We start from the raw sequence: 14902 nt of genomic DNA, 5'->3' as shown, positions 1-14902 counted from the left end.
TCTATAAGCAGGCGTTTAAACCCACCTTCTGGATGTCATCCGGACTGAAGAGGTAGACCATGGGCTGCTTAAAAGGGACCCCCACCACCTTGGCGATGTCCCCGTAGCGCTCCCGTATCGCCACCAGCATTCCCACTGGATCCAGCTTTCTGAACTCTCCTGCACAATTCACACAGGTCCACGTCAGAAAACCTTATGACTACGTTGTGAATTAACAACCTAGCGTACAGTGTTAGCTACAATGTCACATTTTTTCGCATATGATGCACGTATCACAGCGGAAAAATTTTTTAATACACAATTATATCCACACGATATATTAAGATGGTGCAGAGATTGAGACTAACTCTTAATGAGCCGAAATACAAAGAAATATAAATGTACGGCACATTTTACCTATGGCATGAATTAATCATAAATAAATCAGTGTCGTCATACGAATATTTACAATTATAGGATCGTTACTGTTTACAATGTACTTAAATGAACTAGTAGAAAGCGTCGAGTGTTCTTTAAGACTGTTCGCATATGATGCGGTTGTCAAAAAGTAGCAACGTCAGAAGCCAGTATCGATTTGCATAATGACCTACAGAGGACTGATGAATGGTGCAAGCTCTGGCAGCTGACCCCTAACGTAAATAAACGTAACATATTACACATAGTAGGAAACGATATCCACTACAGCACAGTTATACTATTGATGACGGATTTTTGGAACAGCAAAATATCTAGGACTAACGATCTTAAATGGAATAACCACATAAAGCAACAAGTACTAAAAGCATATTTCAGACTAAGATCCACAGGAAGACTCTTACGGAAATGTAACTTATCCACGAAGGAAGTGGCATCCAAGACGCTCGTTCGACCGATTCTGGAGTATTTTTGGTCTGTCTGGAATCATTGCTAGGTAGGACTGACAGAAGAGAGAGAGAGAGAGAGAGAGAGAGAGAGAGAGAGAGAGAGAGAGCGAGAGAGAGACAGAGAGAAAGAAGATCCAGAAAAGAGCGACGTGTTTCGTTAGAGGAGCTTCTGTTGGCGCAAGAGCGGTACCGGGATGTCCAATAGGTTCCAATGGCAGACGTTACAAGATGGGCGTTGTGCATCACGGAGAGGTTCACTAATGAAATTTCTAGTGAGCTCTTTCCAGGAAAAGTCGGACAACGTATCACTCCTGTAAGAAAATAAAACGCATACAGCCGTCCTTATGGTTTTATTTATTTCGTAGCTACCAGTATCGCGCTTCAGTGCACCATATTCAGGCAGTAGTTGATGCTGAAGAGGTTGACACGATCCCTGTACATACCGCATCACTCGGCAGCATAACTGGTTACGCAGACTATCTGTAAACTTGGGGTGCTGAAAACGAAGTTTGGCCACTGACTCGGTACATATAGGGATCGTGTCAACCCCTTCAGCACCAACTACGGCTTTAAGATGGCGCATTGAAGCGCCGCAACTGGTAGCTACAAAATAAATAAAACCACAAGGACGGCTGTAGGCGTTTCATTTTCTTACAATAGTAATCGGCCAGACTTCCAGTCAAAAGGAGGGACACACAAATCGTATTATTCCCTCCCACATACCTCTCGAGAAAGGGCCACGACGAGAAAATTAGAGTTAATACAGAGGCTTGCCGACAATCATTCTTCCCATGCGCCGTTCGCGACTGGAACAGGCTCAAAAATGGCACTGAGCACTATGGGACTCAACTTCTGAGGTCATTAGTCCCCTAGAACTTAGAACTAGTTAAACCTAACTAACCTAAGGACATCACACACATCCATGCCCGAGGCAGGATTCGAACCTGCGACCGTAGCGGTCTCGCGGTTCCAGACTGCAGCGCCTAGAACCGCACGGCCACTTTGGCCGGTGACTGGAACAGGGAAAGAAGGATCAGTTAGTCGTACCAGAAGTAGCCTACGCAACACACCGTTAGGTGGCTCGCGGAGTTTGATACAGGTCTAGATGCACGTATGATTCAGTGGATAAAATGCAATTTGTGTACAAAATAGGTTGCAAACAAAATCCTATTATGCCCTAACATCAGTACTGCTTAAATGCATGGGACCCACATTATGTCAGACAAACAGTAGACTTATAGCATATACAGAGAAGAACGGTGTGAATGGCCACGTTATGTTGGTTAGCGACAAATTTTAACAGGAATGTTGAAAAAATCTCCAACCGAATAAAAATACCGTACAACCAGAAACCTTCTTTTAGTGCAGAAATTACGACTACATTTCACTCAGATACGTATCTATCTCAAGCGGATAAAATCAGGCAAATTGCAGTTCGTGCAGATATATACTTTGCTCTCCAACCTCCATCCGTGAGCAGAACAGAGAGAAACCTTTTATTTGCTTGCAAAAACTTACACAGTGTCCTTGGAGAATAAATTTGCATTTACTGGTTTTAATACATATTCCTTTTTTGTCTTCATTGCATTAATGTTTTTAATGGCCGGTTTCGGTCTGACATGGACCATCCTCAGATCTGCTGACAACAGTAAAATATCTAATCAGTAAACACTCTACGAAATGCAAAACATTGTCCTACCACGCCATCATCAAAAATCAGTTCCTCGAGAACGTACCTGACTGTAGTGGTTACAAGAATAACTTATCCAGAAATCAGCAAACTCATAGGCTGCGTCACTTAATAAAATAGTGGTTTGGTAGAATCCACGCTAAGCCTATAAATGGACCGGGTCGTGAGCGTATTTCCTGTGGTTGAACGTACTGACGTTGGTACACATTTCTCAAAAACTATTTGGTCAGATCAAACCAAATTTGAGACGTACAAAAGTTGTCATATCTTTTTCAAAGTGTAGTACTTACATGGAAGTAGCATTGTTAGTACAGTAGAAACACACATAAAAGCAAGTGGCCTATAAAACGGGCCTTTAAAAATGTAAAATCTAAATATTTCTCCCAACATTTATTTGATTGGCATAAATCTAGTAAATTTTAATGAAAGCGATGTAATTAATTTCTGCACCAAATTTAATTGATACAGGTGTACTAGTCTCACAGAAAACTGTACCTAAAGCTAAAAGTATCATACATTCTGAAAAATTAGGTTAATGTTTATGCTATTATCTGTTCAGTCTACTATCAACTGAAACTAATTAGGTCCACAGCTGTCATTGCTACGAGTTTCTGTATCCTCCACCATACGTTTGGAGGCCCTGTTTGAATTCTGGGCTCTTTTTCCATTTGTAGGGCACTTTTCTCTGCCTCCCGCGCCCTCAGCTAGTCAACTGATAGACTCTGTGATCATATCACTGAAAACTTTCAGCCTGATGACTAGCCCATTATAGAAACACGATCCGCATCCATGACACCTGTTCTTAGGGTTCTTAGGCGCATAAATACTGCTTTAGGCAAGCGTTCCTAGACACGGTTATTGAAACTTTCTATGGAATTTTGAGGCCTCCCATGGATGGAAGTAGTAAGCACGTTTTTGCTAGCTAAGTCCCTGTAGACTAGGGATGGTTGTATCTATGTACATCACGTTACACTAGCTCTCTTACTCCATGACTCAGGGCCCTTTGGACAGAGAGAATGACACTAGTCCTCGACTGTAGTAAGCCCTTTTTTCATTTATTCTTAATTATTTTTATTTCTCCGTAGTATTCTGCTCATATTTATGATAAATACGGATAAAATATAAATATAGACAAAATAATATTACTTCTTCAAAAAAAGCCTCTTCTCCTTCACCGAAACGAGTAAACCGTAAACAGATCGCGGTATTTACGTTCAAACACAACCTGCACTCGCTAAGCACCAAGCTGTAATATTGTAGTCTGCATAAAACGACAGCATTATACCCTCTGCCAGCACTTCACAGTGATTCGGAGAAAATAGATGTAGATGTCGAAAAAAGCTCAAAACTAGTAGTTATGTTGTACATTATATAGCTTTACACACACACACACAACACAAACATTATTCGGTCTGTAGCTAAGTCAGTGAAATACACTTGCTTGAATTCTGCACAATGCATAACATCACTAAGAAATCAGTCAGCAACAAAATTTTCTCAGCAATTTCATCTTCATTCATGAATTAATGACTAAAGAAAAGTGCTGCAATATAATTTTTCCAAATACATTTAAAACTTAATAAACACTGTCCAGAAATCGAAAATATGCTGTTTCTTCTGTTCATTCAAAGTGCCCAACTAGTCGAATTTGACGTGGAAAATTAGACTTATGAAGCGTCTTGCTAAAGTATTACTGGGAATAAGAATCTCGTCTTCTGATTACTTGTATAGGTTTACTGCGTACACCATAATAACATACAGCAGCATGTTTATGGGCTGAAAGCTGTGGAAATGTGTAAAGTAAGACTTTGTTCTTTTTCCTTTTTTCCGAAACTCGGAAAATGTTGTTGCTTTCGCTAATTTTTTAATCTTTCTGCTAAGAAAATGAATTTTCCCATGATTGAACTTTCAGTCTGTGATCTGTCATAGGTTCCAAACCGCATAAACAGCACTTCCACGCTGGAGCACAAGCACGGGGTGTGTTCTTTAAACATTTCCGTGTTCTGTTGCTATGACAGTGTGACGGCGGCACCGTCACGACAGCAGGAAATTCACGCTCCACCCGTCCCAAAAATTGTCGGCTCGCGGGTCCAGCTCAGCGCAGCCACGTCCAACAGCAATATTCTTGAGAGCGGCCCCATCGAAAACGTTTCACTCCTACTAGTGAGGTTACAAGAATAACTGCCTATCAAAATAATTCAGTGCCCACCAGAGAAAAAAAAAGTAACCAACAAAAAATACCGGACGCCATAACGTGGCTCGTGGTCTACGCACATGGGGAGGCTATGACTTTTACTGATCGCAGTTACTGTGCCAGAACTCTCTAAAAAGTGCACAGACTGTCTCTTTTCGTTTTCAAAAGCAACTACCAAATAAAACCAAGAACTAACTCCAAGCTTAAAAGTGCGGCTTGTTTAGCTGCCTACATCACTTTTCCCTATACTCTAGACAACAAACCGCACAAAAAGCGACTTACTACTCTGCGTGTTAGCTTCGCTGTACGCTTAATGGTTTTGGTGTTTTCAGTTCCGGGTTTAATTCGTTTAATGTTAGCCGTGGGAATTCAATCCGTCGAGTTTAAGAGTGCGTGCGCGAAATTGTGGTATACTGTGACTTAATGGATCCTATATTGGCAGACAAAAGCGAACCAAGCAGCCGGTTATTTCTGTTTTTATACTGGCGTATAAACCTGGCGTCTAGCGGTAGCATCGTTGATTACTAATCAAATAGTCCTCTGTCCCTGGTTCGAACTGCACCATTGCTTTTCGAGTAAGATGTATCAGCAATGGCGGCCGAAGACCCTCTTTCTGCCAATGATCTTGTTAAAGAGGGCCGAAGAGTGGACAGACGTTAAGGGCATTTTTTTGCACTTGGGATGGTAAACTGCCCCGCAAGGCGGAAAATCAGCAGTGATCAACAGCATGAGGATGCTGGAGGCAATGTAAATCACTGCGTTTAAGACACGTAATATTTATCCACGGAGTGAAAAAGTGTGTCATAATGATCTCTCCATTCGCAAAGGGTTTCGGAGTAGTCCCCCATTCGGGTCTCTAGGAGGGTACTACCAAATGGGAGGTGACCGTGAGAAAAATATTGAATAACCAACTAAAAGATAACGTTCTACGAGTCGATGCGTGAATGTCGGAGTTTCGAACGTGGTAGGAAAGCTATAAAATCTGAAAAGGGAAATGCAGAGGATCAGTCTAGATACAGTGGGGGTCAGTGAAGAGAAAGCGAAAGAAGTCAAGGATTTCTGGTCGGACGACTATAGAGTAATATCAGCAGCAGAAAATGGTAAACTAGGGTAGGATTCCTTGTGAATGGCAAGGTAGGGCAACGACTGAAATACTGTGAACAGTTAAATGAAAGTTTTCTTCTCATCAGAATCAACAGCAAAATAACAACAATGACAACAATAGTTCAGGCGTACGTTCCAACGTCGCAAGAAGAAGACGAAGAGATGTAGAAAGTATATGAGAATAATGAGCGAGTAATGCAACACATAAAGAAACATGAAAACCTAGTAGTCATGGGGAACTGGAATGCGGTTGTAGGGGATGAGGCAAAACAAAGGGTTACGGAAGAATATTAGCTTGGTAGCAAGAACGACAGATGAGAAAGGCTAATTGAGTTCTGCAATAAATATCAGGTTGTAATAGCGAATATTCTCTTCAAGAATCACGAGAATGTCTACATGGAAAAGGCCGAAAGATACAGGAAGATCCCAGTTAGAGTACATCACGGTCAGGCAGAGATTTCATAATCAGATATTGTATTGTAGGGTGTGTCCAGGAGCAGGTATACACTCAGATCACAATTTTGTAACGATTGTGAGTGACTGACGTCTAAGAGACAATCCAGGAAGAATCAATGCACAAAAATGTGTAAGGAAATTCAAGAATACAGAAACACTAATCACTTAGAAACTGAATAAATTGGAAGTGCAGGAAAGGTAAGGTGAATTAGCTGCATAAAAACGTGAAAAAATCCCAAATGAAATAATTGTTGGAAAGACTGACATAGCATATGGGAAAGTCAAAACAATTTTCGGTGAAATTAGAACCAAGGACAGTAACCTTAACAGTGCAATGGAAATTCCACTATTAAATCCAGAGAGCATGGAGGATGTGTGGAAAGAACATACTGAAGGCATCCATGACGGGGAGGACTTGTCTCATGATGTGGCAGAAGTAGAAACAGACGTCGGCAGGGAAGAGATAGAGGTGCAGATGTTAGAATCAGAATTAAAAGAGCTCTGGAAGATTTAAAATCATAAAAGGCAGAAGGGATAGGTAATGTAACATCGGAATTTCTAAAATCGTTGGGGGTAGTAACAACAAAATGACGACTCACATTGGTGTGTAGAATGTGAGACTGGCCATATATCATCAGACTTTCGGAGAAACATCATCCACACCATTCCTAAGTTGTCAAGAGCCGACAAGTGCGAACATTATCGCACAGTCAGCTAAACAGGTCATACGCCCAAGCTGCTGGTAAGAATAACATACAGAAAAATGGAAAAAAATTGAGGATCCCTTAGATGACGGTCAAATTGCCTTCAGAAAAGGTTAAAGTACCAAAGAGGCACTCTGGCGTCGTGCTTGATAATAGAAGCAAGACTGAAGAAAAATAAAGAGTGCGCATATGTCATCATGTGTCAAAATTTAGCGCCTTTTGCCATTTCTTCTTCTAGGGTGTCTGGTTAATGGGTTGGTATTCTGTTTTCAGTGAGCCTGTTTACGATGACAATAAGATAAAACTGTAGTGTCTATCTGTAGGTAGACACAAGGCCACCCGACTGCAGCACCAGCACGTTGCGAGCCACTGACAGCACATTCTACGAGACCATTTGTGCCTAGCGAATGGTAGTCTGTACTACTGATCAAATTTAAGTGGAACCTAATACTTAGTACATTGCAAGTACTTGGTCAAAATATCCATTCGTAACTGATGGCTAAATATTTAGTTGTCCACCTAGATTATTCATTAACATTCACTTTTAAAATGGAATAAATCAACTCATTAAACGATCAGGAAGCTCTTACCAATTTTTATCGGCAAAGATTTAAGTCAAAAGATGGAAATTCAGTTTCTTTAACTGACTGTTCAGCCAAACCGCAATATGGATTCTCGGTTTGGGGACCTACCAGCGAAATTATTTTCTTTGGGGGGTGGGGGTTGGAAGGGGAGAGGTGGGGATAGTGCTCCGTGCAGACACAAGACGAGTATTTGGCGGAACTTATTTCGGATGTATCAGTGTACTGAAAACCTCATACGATTTATACGATTTAGTATACACTGCCTAACAAAAGGAAATGAAATACCCAAAACGCGAGGACGAAACGAAGTAGAAACTTCACGGTTTGAGAAGGTAATTAAAATAAACACATCAAAAGAAGTTTTGCATCACGTCGGTTACGAGAGTTCCGGAACCTGTACAGAAAAGTGGAATAGAGATCAATAAAAACATCATATCCGCCCTTTCTATTCCTCATGAAAACCACACACTGCATGTTGTACCACCATACAACGAGACCTTCAGAGGTGATGGTCCAGACTGCTGTACACACCAGTACTTCTAATACCCAGTAGCACGTCCTCTTGCATTGATCCATGCCTGTATTCATTGTGGCACACTATCCACAAGTTCATCAATGCACTGTTGGTCCAGACTGTCCCACTCAATGGGGATTCGGCGTAGATCCGTCAGAACGGTTGGCGGGTCACGTCGACCATAAATGGCCCTTTTCAATCTATCCCATGCATGTTCAATAGGGTTCACGTCTGGAAAACATGCTGGCTACTCTAGTCCAGCGGTGTCGTTATCGTAAAGGAAGTCATTCGTAAGATGTGGACGATGGGGATGCGAATTCAGTCCACGAAGACGAATGCCTCGCCATTATGCTTCTGATATGGCTGCACTACCGGTCGGAGGCTGGCATTCAAGTATCATACAGCCTTTCATGCCCACCAGCGGCGTACGTCGGCCAGACATAATGCCACCCGAAAACAGCAGGGAACCTCCACCATGCTTCACTCGCTGGGCAGTGTGTCTAAGGCGTTCTGCCTGACTGGGTTGCCTCCAAACACGTCTCCGACGATTGTCTGGTTGAAGGCATATGCGACACTCATCGGGGAAGATAAAGCGATGCCAATTCTGAGCGGTGCATTCGGCACATTGTTGGGCCCATCTGTATCGCACTGCATGGTGTCGTGGTTGCAATGATGGACCTCGCCCTGGATGTCGGGAGTGAAGCTGCGCATCATGCAGCCTATTGCACACAGTTTGAGTCGTAACACGACGTCCTATGGCTGCACAAAAAGCATTATTCAACATGATGGCGTTGCTGTCAGGGTTCCTCCGTAGGTAGCGGTCATCCACTGTAGTAGTAGCCCTTGGGCGGCCTGAGCGAGGCATGTCATCGACAATTCCTGTATCTCTGAATCTCCTCCATGTCCGAATAACATCGCTTTGGTTCACTCAGAGACGCCTGGACACTTCCCTCGTTGAAAGCCCTTCCTGGCACAAAGTAACAATGCGGACGCGATTGAACGGCGGTATTGACCGTCTAGGCATGGTTGAACTACAGACAGCACGAACCTTGTACCTCCGTCCTGGTGGAATGACTGGAACTGATTGGCTGTTGGACCCCCTCTGTCTAATAGGCGCTGCTCATGCATGGTGATTTACATCTTTGGCCAGGTTTAGTGACATCTCTAAATAGTCAATAGGACTGTGTCTGTGACACAATCCCCACAGTCAAAGTTTATCGTCAGGAGTTCTGTTAACTGGGGTGATGCAAAACTTTTTTGATGTGTGTATCAAGTCTGTTTACAAAGAATTTAGCAGTATGAGCCCACTTATCAGCATGATGTTGCACCCTATCTGGTCTTGATGTATGCAGTGATTCTGTTGGGAAGGGTACCATAAAGCCGTTGTATCCTCTCCTGAAGGAAGCTGGCACCCAACTACTGTAACTGGTCCCTATCATTCTAAAACCCGTAACTGGAACTGAGATAACGTTTCTACTGGTCCCACACACGTTCTTCAAGAACTGATCTGGGGTTCTTGTAGGCCGTGGGTGTACCTCATCACCACGCATACAGTTCACAGAGACGAGCATTGCTCTGTTGAAAAATGGTACCTCATCATCGTCGCATGAGAAGTAACACATGAAGGCGCAGGATGTTCTTGACATACCATTGCGCCTTCAGAGTTCCGTCGATCACTTCCAGCCACAATTGGTAAGTGCTTCCTGATCGTTTAATGAGTTGATTTATTTCATTTTAATAGAGAGAGATTGGATGAACGCATCCTCCCCCACAGGTCGCCGCCATACCCATTAACGACGGTGATCCTGGATAGTGCAGAACCACAATTCATTGCTGAACACAGTACGATGCCATTCATCAGCAGTCCATACTTCCCTGTCATAAAATCACTCTAAATGAAGCCGGTTGTGCTGTGGTGGTAACTTTTATTTTATTCTCTAAGTATTTCATAAACATTACAGAGTAACCCACTGCCTTGAAATGTAAGATGGGTCAGATGCTTCTAAATCCAACACTTCTTATTATTACAATCTTATAGATATGCAGTTGTTATTTCTTTTTCTAAATAATATAAAGAACATAATATATAATAATTTCTCTAAGGTTACAGAGAATTGAATGCTTCACAATTGATGAAATGATTCTATATCATTTGTTTCTGCCTAGTTGATGAGAATATAATTTATACAATATAATTGTCAAAGAAAAATACAAAAATATGCAATACAATAAGTCTGCTGAAAATAAGTTGCAGTATGTGGAGAAAAGTGATATACTGTATTTGGACGTGTAATATAGCCTAAGTAGCTTGTTGGTTGATAAATGTCTATTTGTGCCTATTTCAGGCAAGAAGGCCTCGGTAGAACATCGAACTATTCTCATCTGAAATGGTTTGTGTTGGTGGTAACAATAGCCTACACATACAATGGTAAAATCCTAGACCGGCTGCTGATAGTCATCAACCAGTGGTATGGTATGACACAGAAAGTTGCAGCAAGTCCATTACTTTTTCGTGGATGGCAGCCGCAGATGTGAAGGAGTTACAATGTGCTTGGCGCACAACGCAATGACCCTCCCTTGTGGTGGCCAGACGTCGTCGGCCAAAACCTTGTGACGAATATACCTGCCTTCAAGTTCCCATGCATTCCAACATCTGGCCGCTGTCACATCCAAATGCTACAGAAACCTGGATATTGCACGATTCAATCATTTGGCCCTGTGGTGACCTAAAATGATTCTCTTTCAAATGTTGTCATGCGCTGATAACTCTTTCTCGTAGAAGTAGAAGTACATGGCTTCTCTGTGCCCTTCACAGTGACCATTCAGCATGTGACGCTGTTCATGTACCTTCTACACCCTACTGTACTGGCGGCTTCTGCAACGGAACATATCAGGATGACCAATTGTAGCGGGAAGACACCAAATGTAGTGAGTGAGTGCCAGGAGGTGTTGTACCAAAACACGGCGAGAACTTTCTAAATTATTTTTTTGTTTCCATCACAGTGCCCCGTTCACTTCAGTCTGCATCATAGGGCCCTGCAATGCTGAGTAAGCACCCCAGTGGCCTGTGCAATGCAAGCTGTGTCGTGCCGCCTTGGCCGGCCCATTGAGTTCAGATGATGTCAGAATGGCTGCGCCGCAGCTGACTCAGCAGGCGTCATCCCCATTGACTCCGCACTGCTCTGCTGGGACCCGTAGGCCGGCCCCGCTGCCCATGGTAGCGAGCCGAAGAGTGGCCCACCCTTGCTGGCTGGGGTCCACGCATTGGCCTCAGAGGGTCGAACAAACGACCCGCCATGGACTGGGACGCTGGTGCTCCATCTGTTGCTGCGTGTAGCCCGGTGGTGTGATACACCCTGCCGTCCAGGAGCACTGCCACACTTGAATGAATCTCGTTAGAAAACGACACATATTTATACTCGACTGTGTGCCTCGGTTTTGCCAAGTGTGTCACTTCACTTCACATATGCAAAACACTTAGGTTGGCCAGTAGCCCTCTTCTGCCTCTGACATGCGCCACGGAAACTGCTGTGTGCGCCCTCTCCGGCAGTTCTACACCCCTGTGGCTCTCTATTTTCCTTCACAGCTGCTGGTATGCGTCACTTACTGCAATCTGGCTCGCATCTGGCTGTAACTCATGCTCCAAATATTGCACAAAACTAACTTTCCCTATCCTAAACGGTGGTGCCGCTACACTACCTTGCCTGGTAACGACACTAAACTCGTACTAATGACATCTGGTGGCCGACTACATATTAACAGAGAAATTCAACTCTAATCATACGTGCTGTTGGTGTATTCGTGTACGAACTTGCGTTGAAGTCTGGCCATGTGGTCAGGTTGCATCAATTTTTTGTAAGGCAGTATATTTGCATCGCTCGAAGCTCTTCGAGTCAGTCATAACTGCAGTTTTAACTCAATTGCATTTGTGACATGTTTTTAGAAAAGCGCATTCCACTCTGCCTACAGCCCACAACAATGCACACCCACCACGATTTCTTTTCAGCTGTGCTGATGATACCTCACCTGTTCCCTGTCTAAGCACTTGGGAATTTCCACAGTGCGGACTGAGTGCCATATTGCAGCGCTAGAGGTGAGTCGCTTACCCAGTGGTGGCAGGAACCGCCACAGGTTCCCAACTAGCGGCAGCGGTCGGGGGCCGGGTATCTCCTCGAACGGCCTGGCTCGCAGCCACTCTGCTGACTGCTGGAGACTGGTGGAGGCGGCGGGAACGGCGGGGGCGGCTGTGGCGTGGGCTCGGCTGAGCGCCGCCACCGACATGAGGCTGCGCTGGCGCACCAAGCTGCTCATCCTGGCCCAAGGGACGCTCTGGAAGGATATGACTGCCTTTAGACGTAGTGTTTATATTTGTACTGTGTGACTCAGCTGTCCCTGCCGATGTCGTTTAACACATCTCGCAATCTTATATCTGACCTCAAGACCACGCGCGAGATTTTCATATTCTCTCACTCGCCACACGCCAACTATTAGTCCTACAGAAAAAATGAACATTAAATTGTTGTAGGAAATTTAATGTAGATAAGTTCTGTACTGGAAAACGTTTTCGCTGGAGGCCATGTTTTCGAGTTATTCAAGAAAAACGTACTAAGTGACATTTAAACACACCCCCACTCCCACACTCGTCCCTCACCTGTCACGATTTATGGTATGTCGTTTGTGGCACTCACTCCTACATCTGTACGAAAGTTTGCGACTACGTGGACTTTTCCCGATATTCGACCTTTTTTAGTCGCTATTGATTCAGCTACTACGCCAAGTGTATAGTCGCCTACTTCGTTAACATTATTAATGTAAACGTGCCTGTGAAGGAAATGAAAGAAAAAAAAAACACTTTTGTAAAAGTCGCGCTAAAACTAATTACACTGAAACTTCAATTCGAACTTAATCCTTACAAGCAGAATGATTTGGTAGTCAGAAGGCCTGACGAAAACAACGATGTAATTGTTTACTTTATGTTGTTAATATTCACATAATTGTTAGGTAAATGACACACAAACGTCGCTTGTACTATTCGTAAGTCTCTACTAAGCCGGTTGCGTATTAAGGCCAGTCATTGAAGGCCGAAAAAGGTCGAATGTGTGAAATAATTCGTGCAGTCGCAAATTTTTGTACTGTGGTGAGAGGACAATACTCTAGAAACACTGACAGGTGGGGGTTGAGTGTGGGAGTTGCGGATGCGTTTGAAGGTCACTTTTGTACATTTTTCTTGAATAAATCGAAAACTAGGCCTCTAGCGCAAAATCACCCCAGGCCAAGATTTAATTGCATTAAATTTCCTACAAAAAGGGCCTATTCACTTTTCCGTAAGAATCCCATGTAGTTTTTGAAGACCAGGTATAACATTGCGAGTTGCATAAAAGACATCGGTAGGGGCAACTGAATTAGACTGCACAATACTTGTCGTTTTCAACATTTTTTGAACTTTTTACGACTTGTAATTGAATCCAAAGTTGTGTGTTAGCACAGTAAAGATTATAATAGAATTAATTATTATTATTTTGCACTTAAAGAAATTAACGTATTGCTTCCCGTATACCACGACGGAACCGTACTAAACTGATACTTCAGCATTTCCCTGATTGTGACATATGTTCATTAATACCCCTTCCCTATGCGAGCATATTTACAATAGTTTCAATTCAGAAAAACGCTATTTCTATAGCCAAGAGGGAGTACTAGACGGATGTTGACTGTTAGAAACGATACCGGAACTTTTCAGGTGGAGATGGCAAAACAGGAGACGTTCATGCGCATCTCCTCGCATTTCGGATTCTAAAAAATATCGCATCACTTGTATGTGAGAAATGGAAGCATCGTACAGACAGATAACACAGAGAGTTGGCTGTAGTGCTTTCACTACAGCACGAGTGCTCATCAGGACAACAGTGGGGTAACAAGAGGAGGCACGCGTCCTTTCAGAACGAATTCACCTCAAGAAGACAGTACGATTGTTCGACTGACTCTGAAGAACGAACGGATGATAATAGATGAAAGCCGTGGAGAGGCCGGTCATGTCTCACCAATAATGGTCTGCAACAGATTACCGGTAGCTGAACTGACATATCGAGTTGCCACGTGTCTTTAACTCCTGACACTATAACGCAAACAACTCAGACTTGCATGGTGTAAAGTAAGAATCAACTAGGCATTGAGTAGAATTCTGTGGTGTTCAGCATTCAGTCTCGCTTCTGCTTTTGGCGGCCAGATCAACGCCAATGCGCCCAAAAAAAAAAAAAAAAAATGAAAAGTGCGTATGACAAATTTGGCCTCGTTATCTTTCTGGAGAATTTGGCTGCCTGGTACAGGTATTCTTAATTGATTCCACTTCGGTGATTTACTCGTCGAGCGTGATGAAATAATGATGAGCACGACACACACACACACACACACACACACACACACACACACACACACGCACGCACGCACAGTCCCGAGCGGAGAAAATGCCCGACCCGGACCGGGTTCCCATGATCCAGAGCCAGTAGCACTAATCACATGTAACAGGTGTGACGTCAAGTCGCGTAAGAGATATGCACCTATTTTTACCGTATCTGAAGGCTTTATCAGTACAATTATGGACACCATAAAACACAGATTCTCTATTGACGACTTTCATTAGCTACGGGTTACGATTTATACATCACCATCAGATTAATGAGCATTTCAAATAGCTTAAAAATAAGAGATATAAAGAGACTGAGAAACCACTAGGTATATATAAGCTCTGGCCCGAAGAAAGGAAGAATAGAGTTTAATGTTCCGTCGATAGCGA

The 14902-nt window shown here is 43.2% G+C and overlaps 1 protein-coding gene across 1 annotated transcript in view; it reads right to left on the bottom strand.

Annotated features, from left to right (window-relative positions):
* Window positions 1-14902, bottom strand: part of LOC124613236 (probable cytochrome P450 301a1, mitochondrial) — a 190128-nt gene that overhangs the window by 137090 nt on the left and 38136 nt on the right. Inside the window, exons 2-3 of the mRNA XM_047141913.1 lie at window positions 12216-12438; window positions 26-159 (exon numbers count right to left, since the gene is read on the bottom strand). Of these exons, the coding sequence (XP_046997869.1) occupies window positions 26-159; window positions 12216-12420 (339 nt within the window). The 5' untranslated portion in view covers window positions 12421-12438. The remainder of the gene's footprint in view (window positions 1-25; window positions 160-12215; window positions 12439-14902) is intronic.

The sequence above is a fragment of the Schistocerca americana genome, chromosome 4 (assembly GCF_021461395.2).
Source record: "Schistocerca americana isolate TAMUIC-IGC-003095 chromosome 4, iqSchAmer2.1, whole genome shotgun sequence".
Lineage (NCBI taxonomy): Eukaryota > Metazoa > Arthropoda > Insecta > Orthoptera > Acrididae > Schistocerca > Schistocerca americana.
This window is presented reverse-complemented; position numbering and strand designations above follow the sequence as displayed.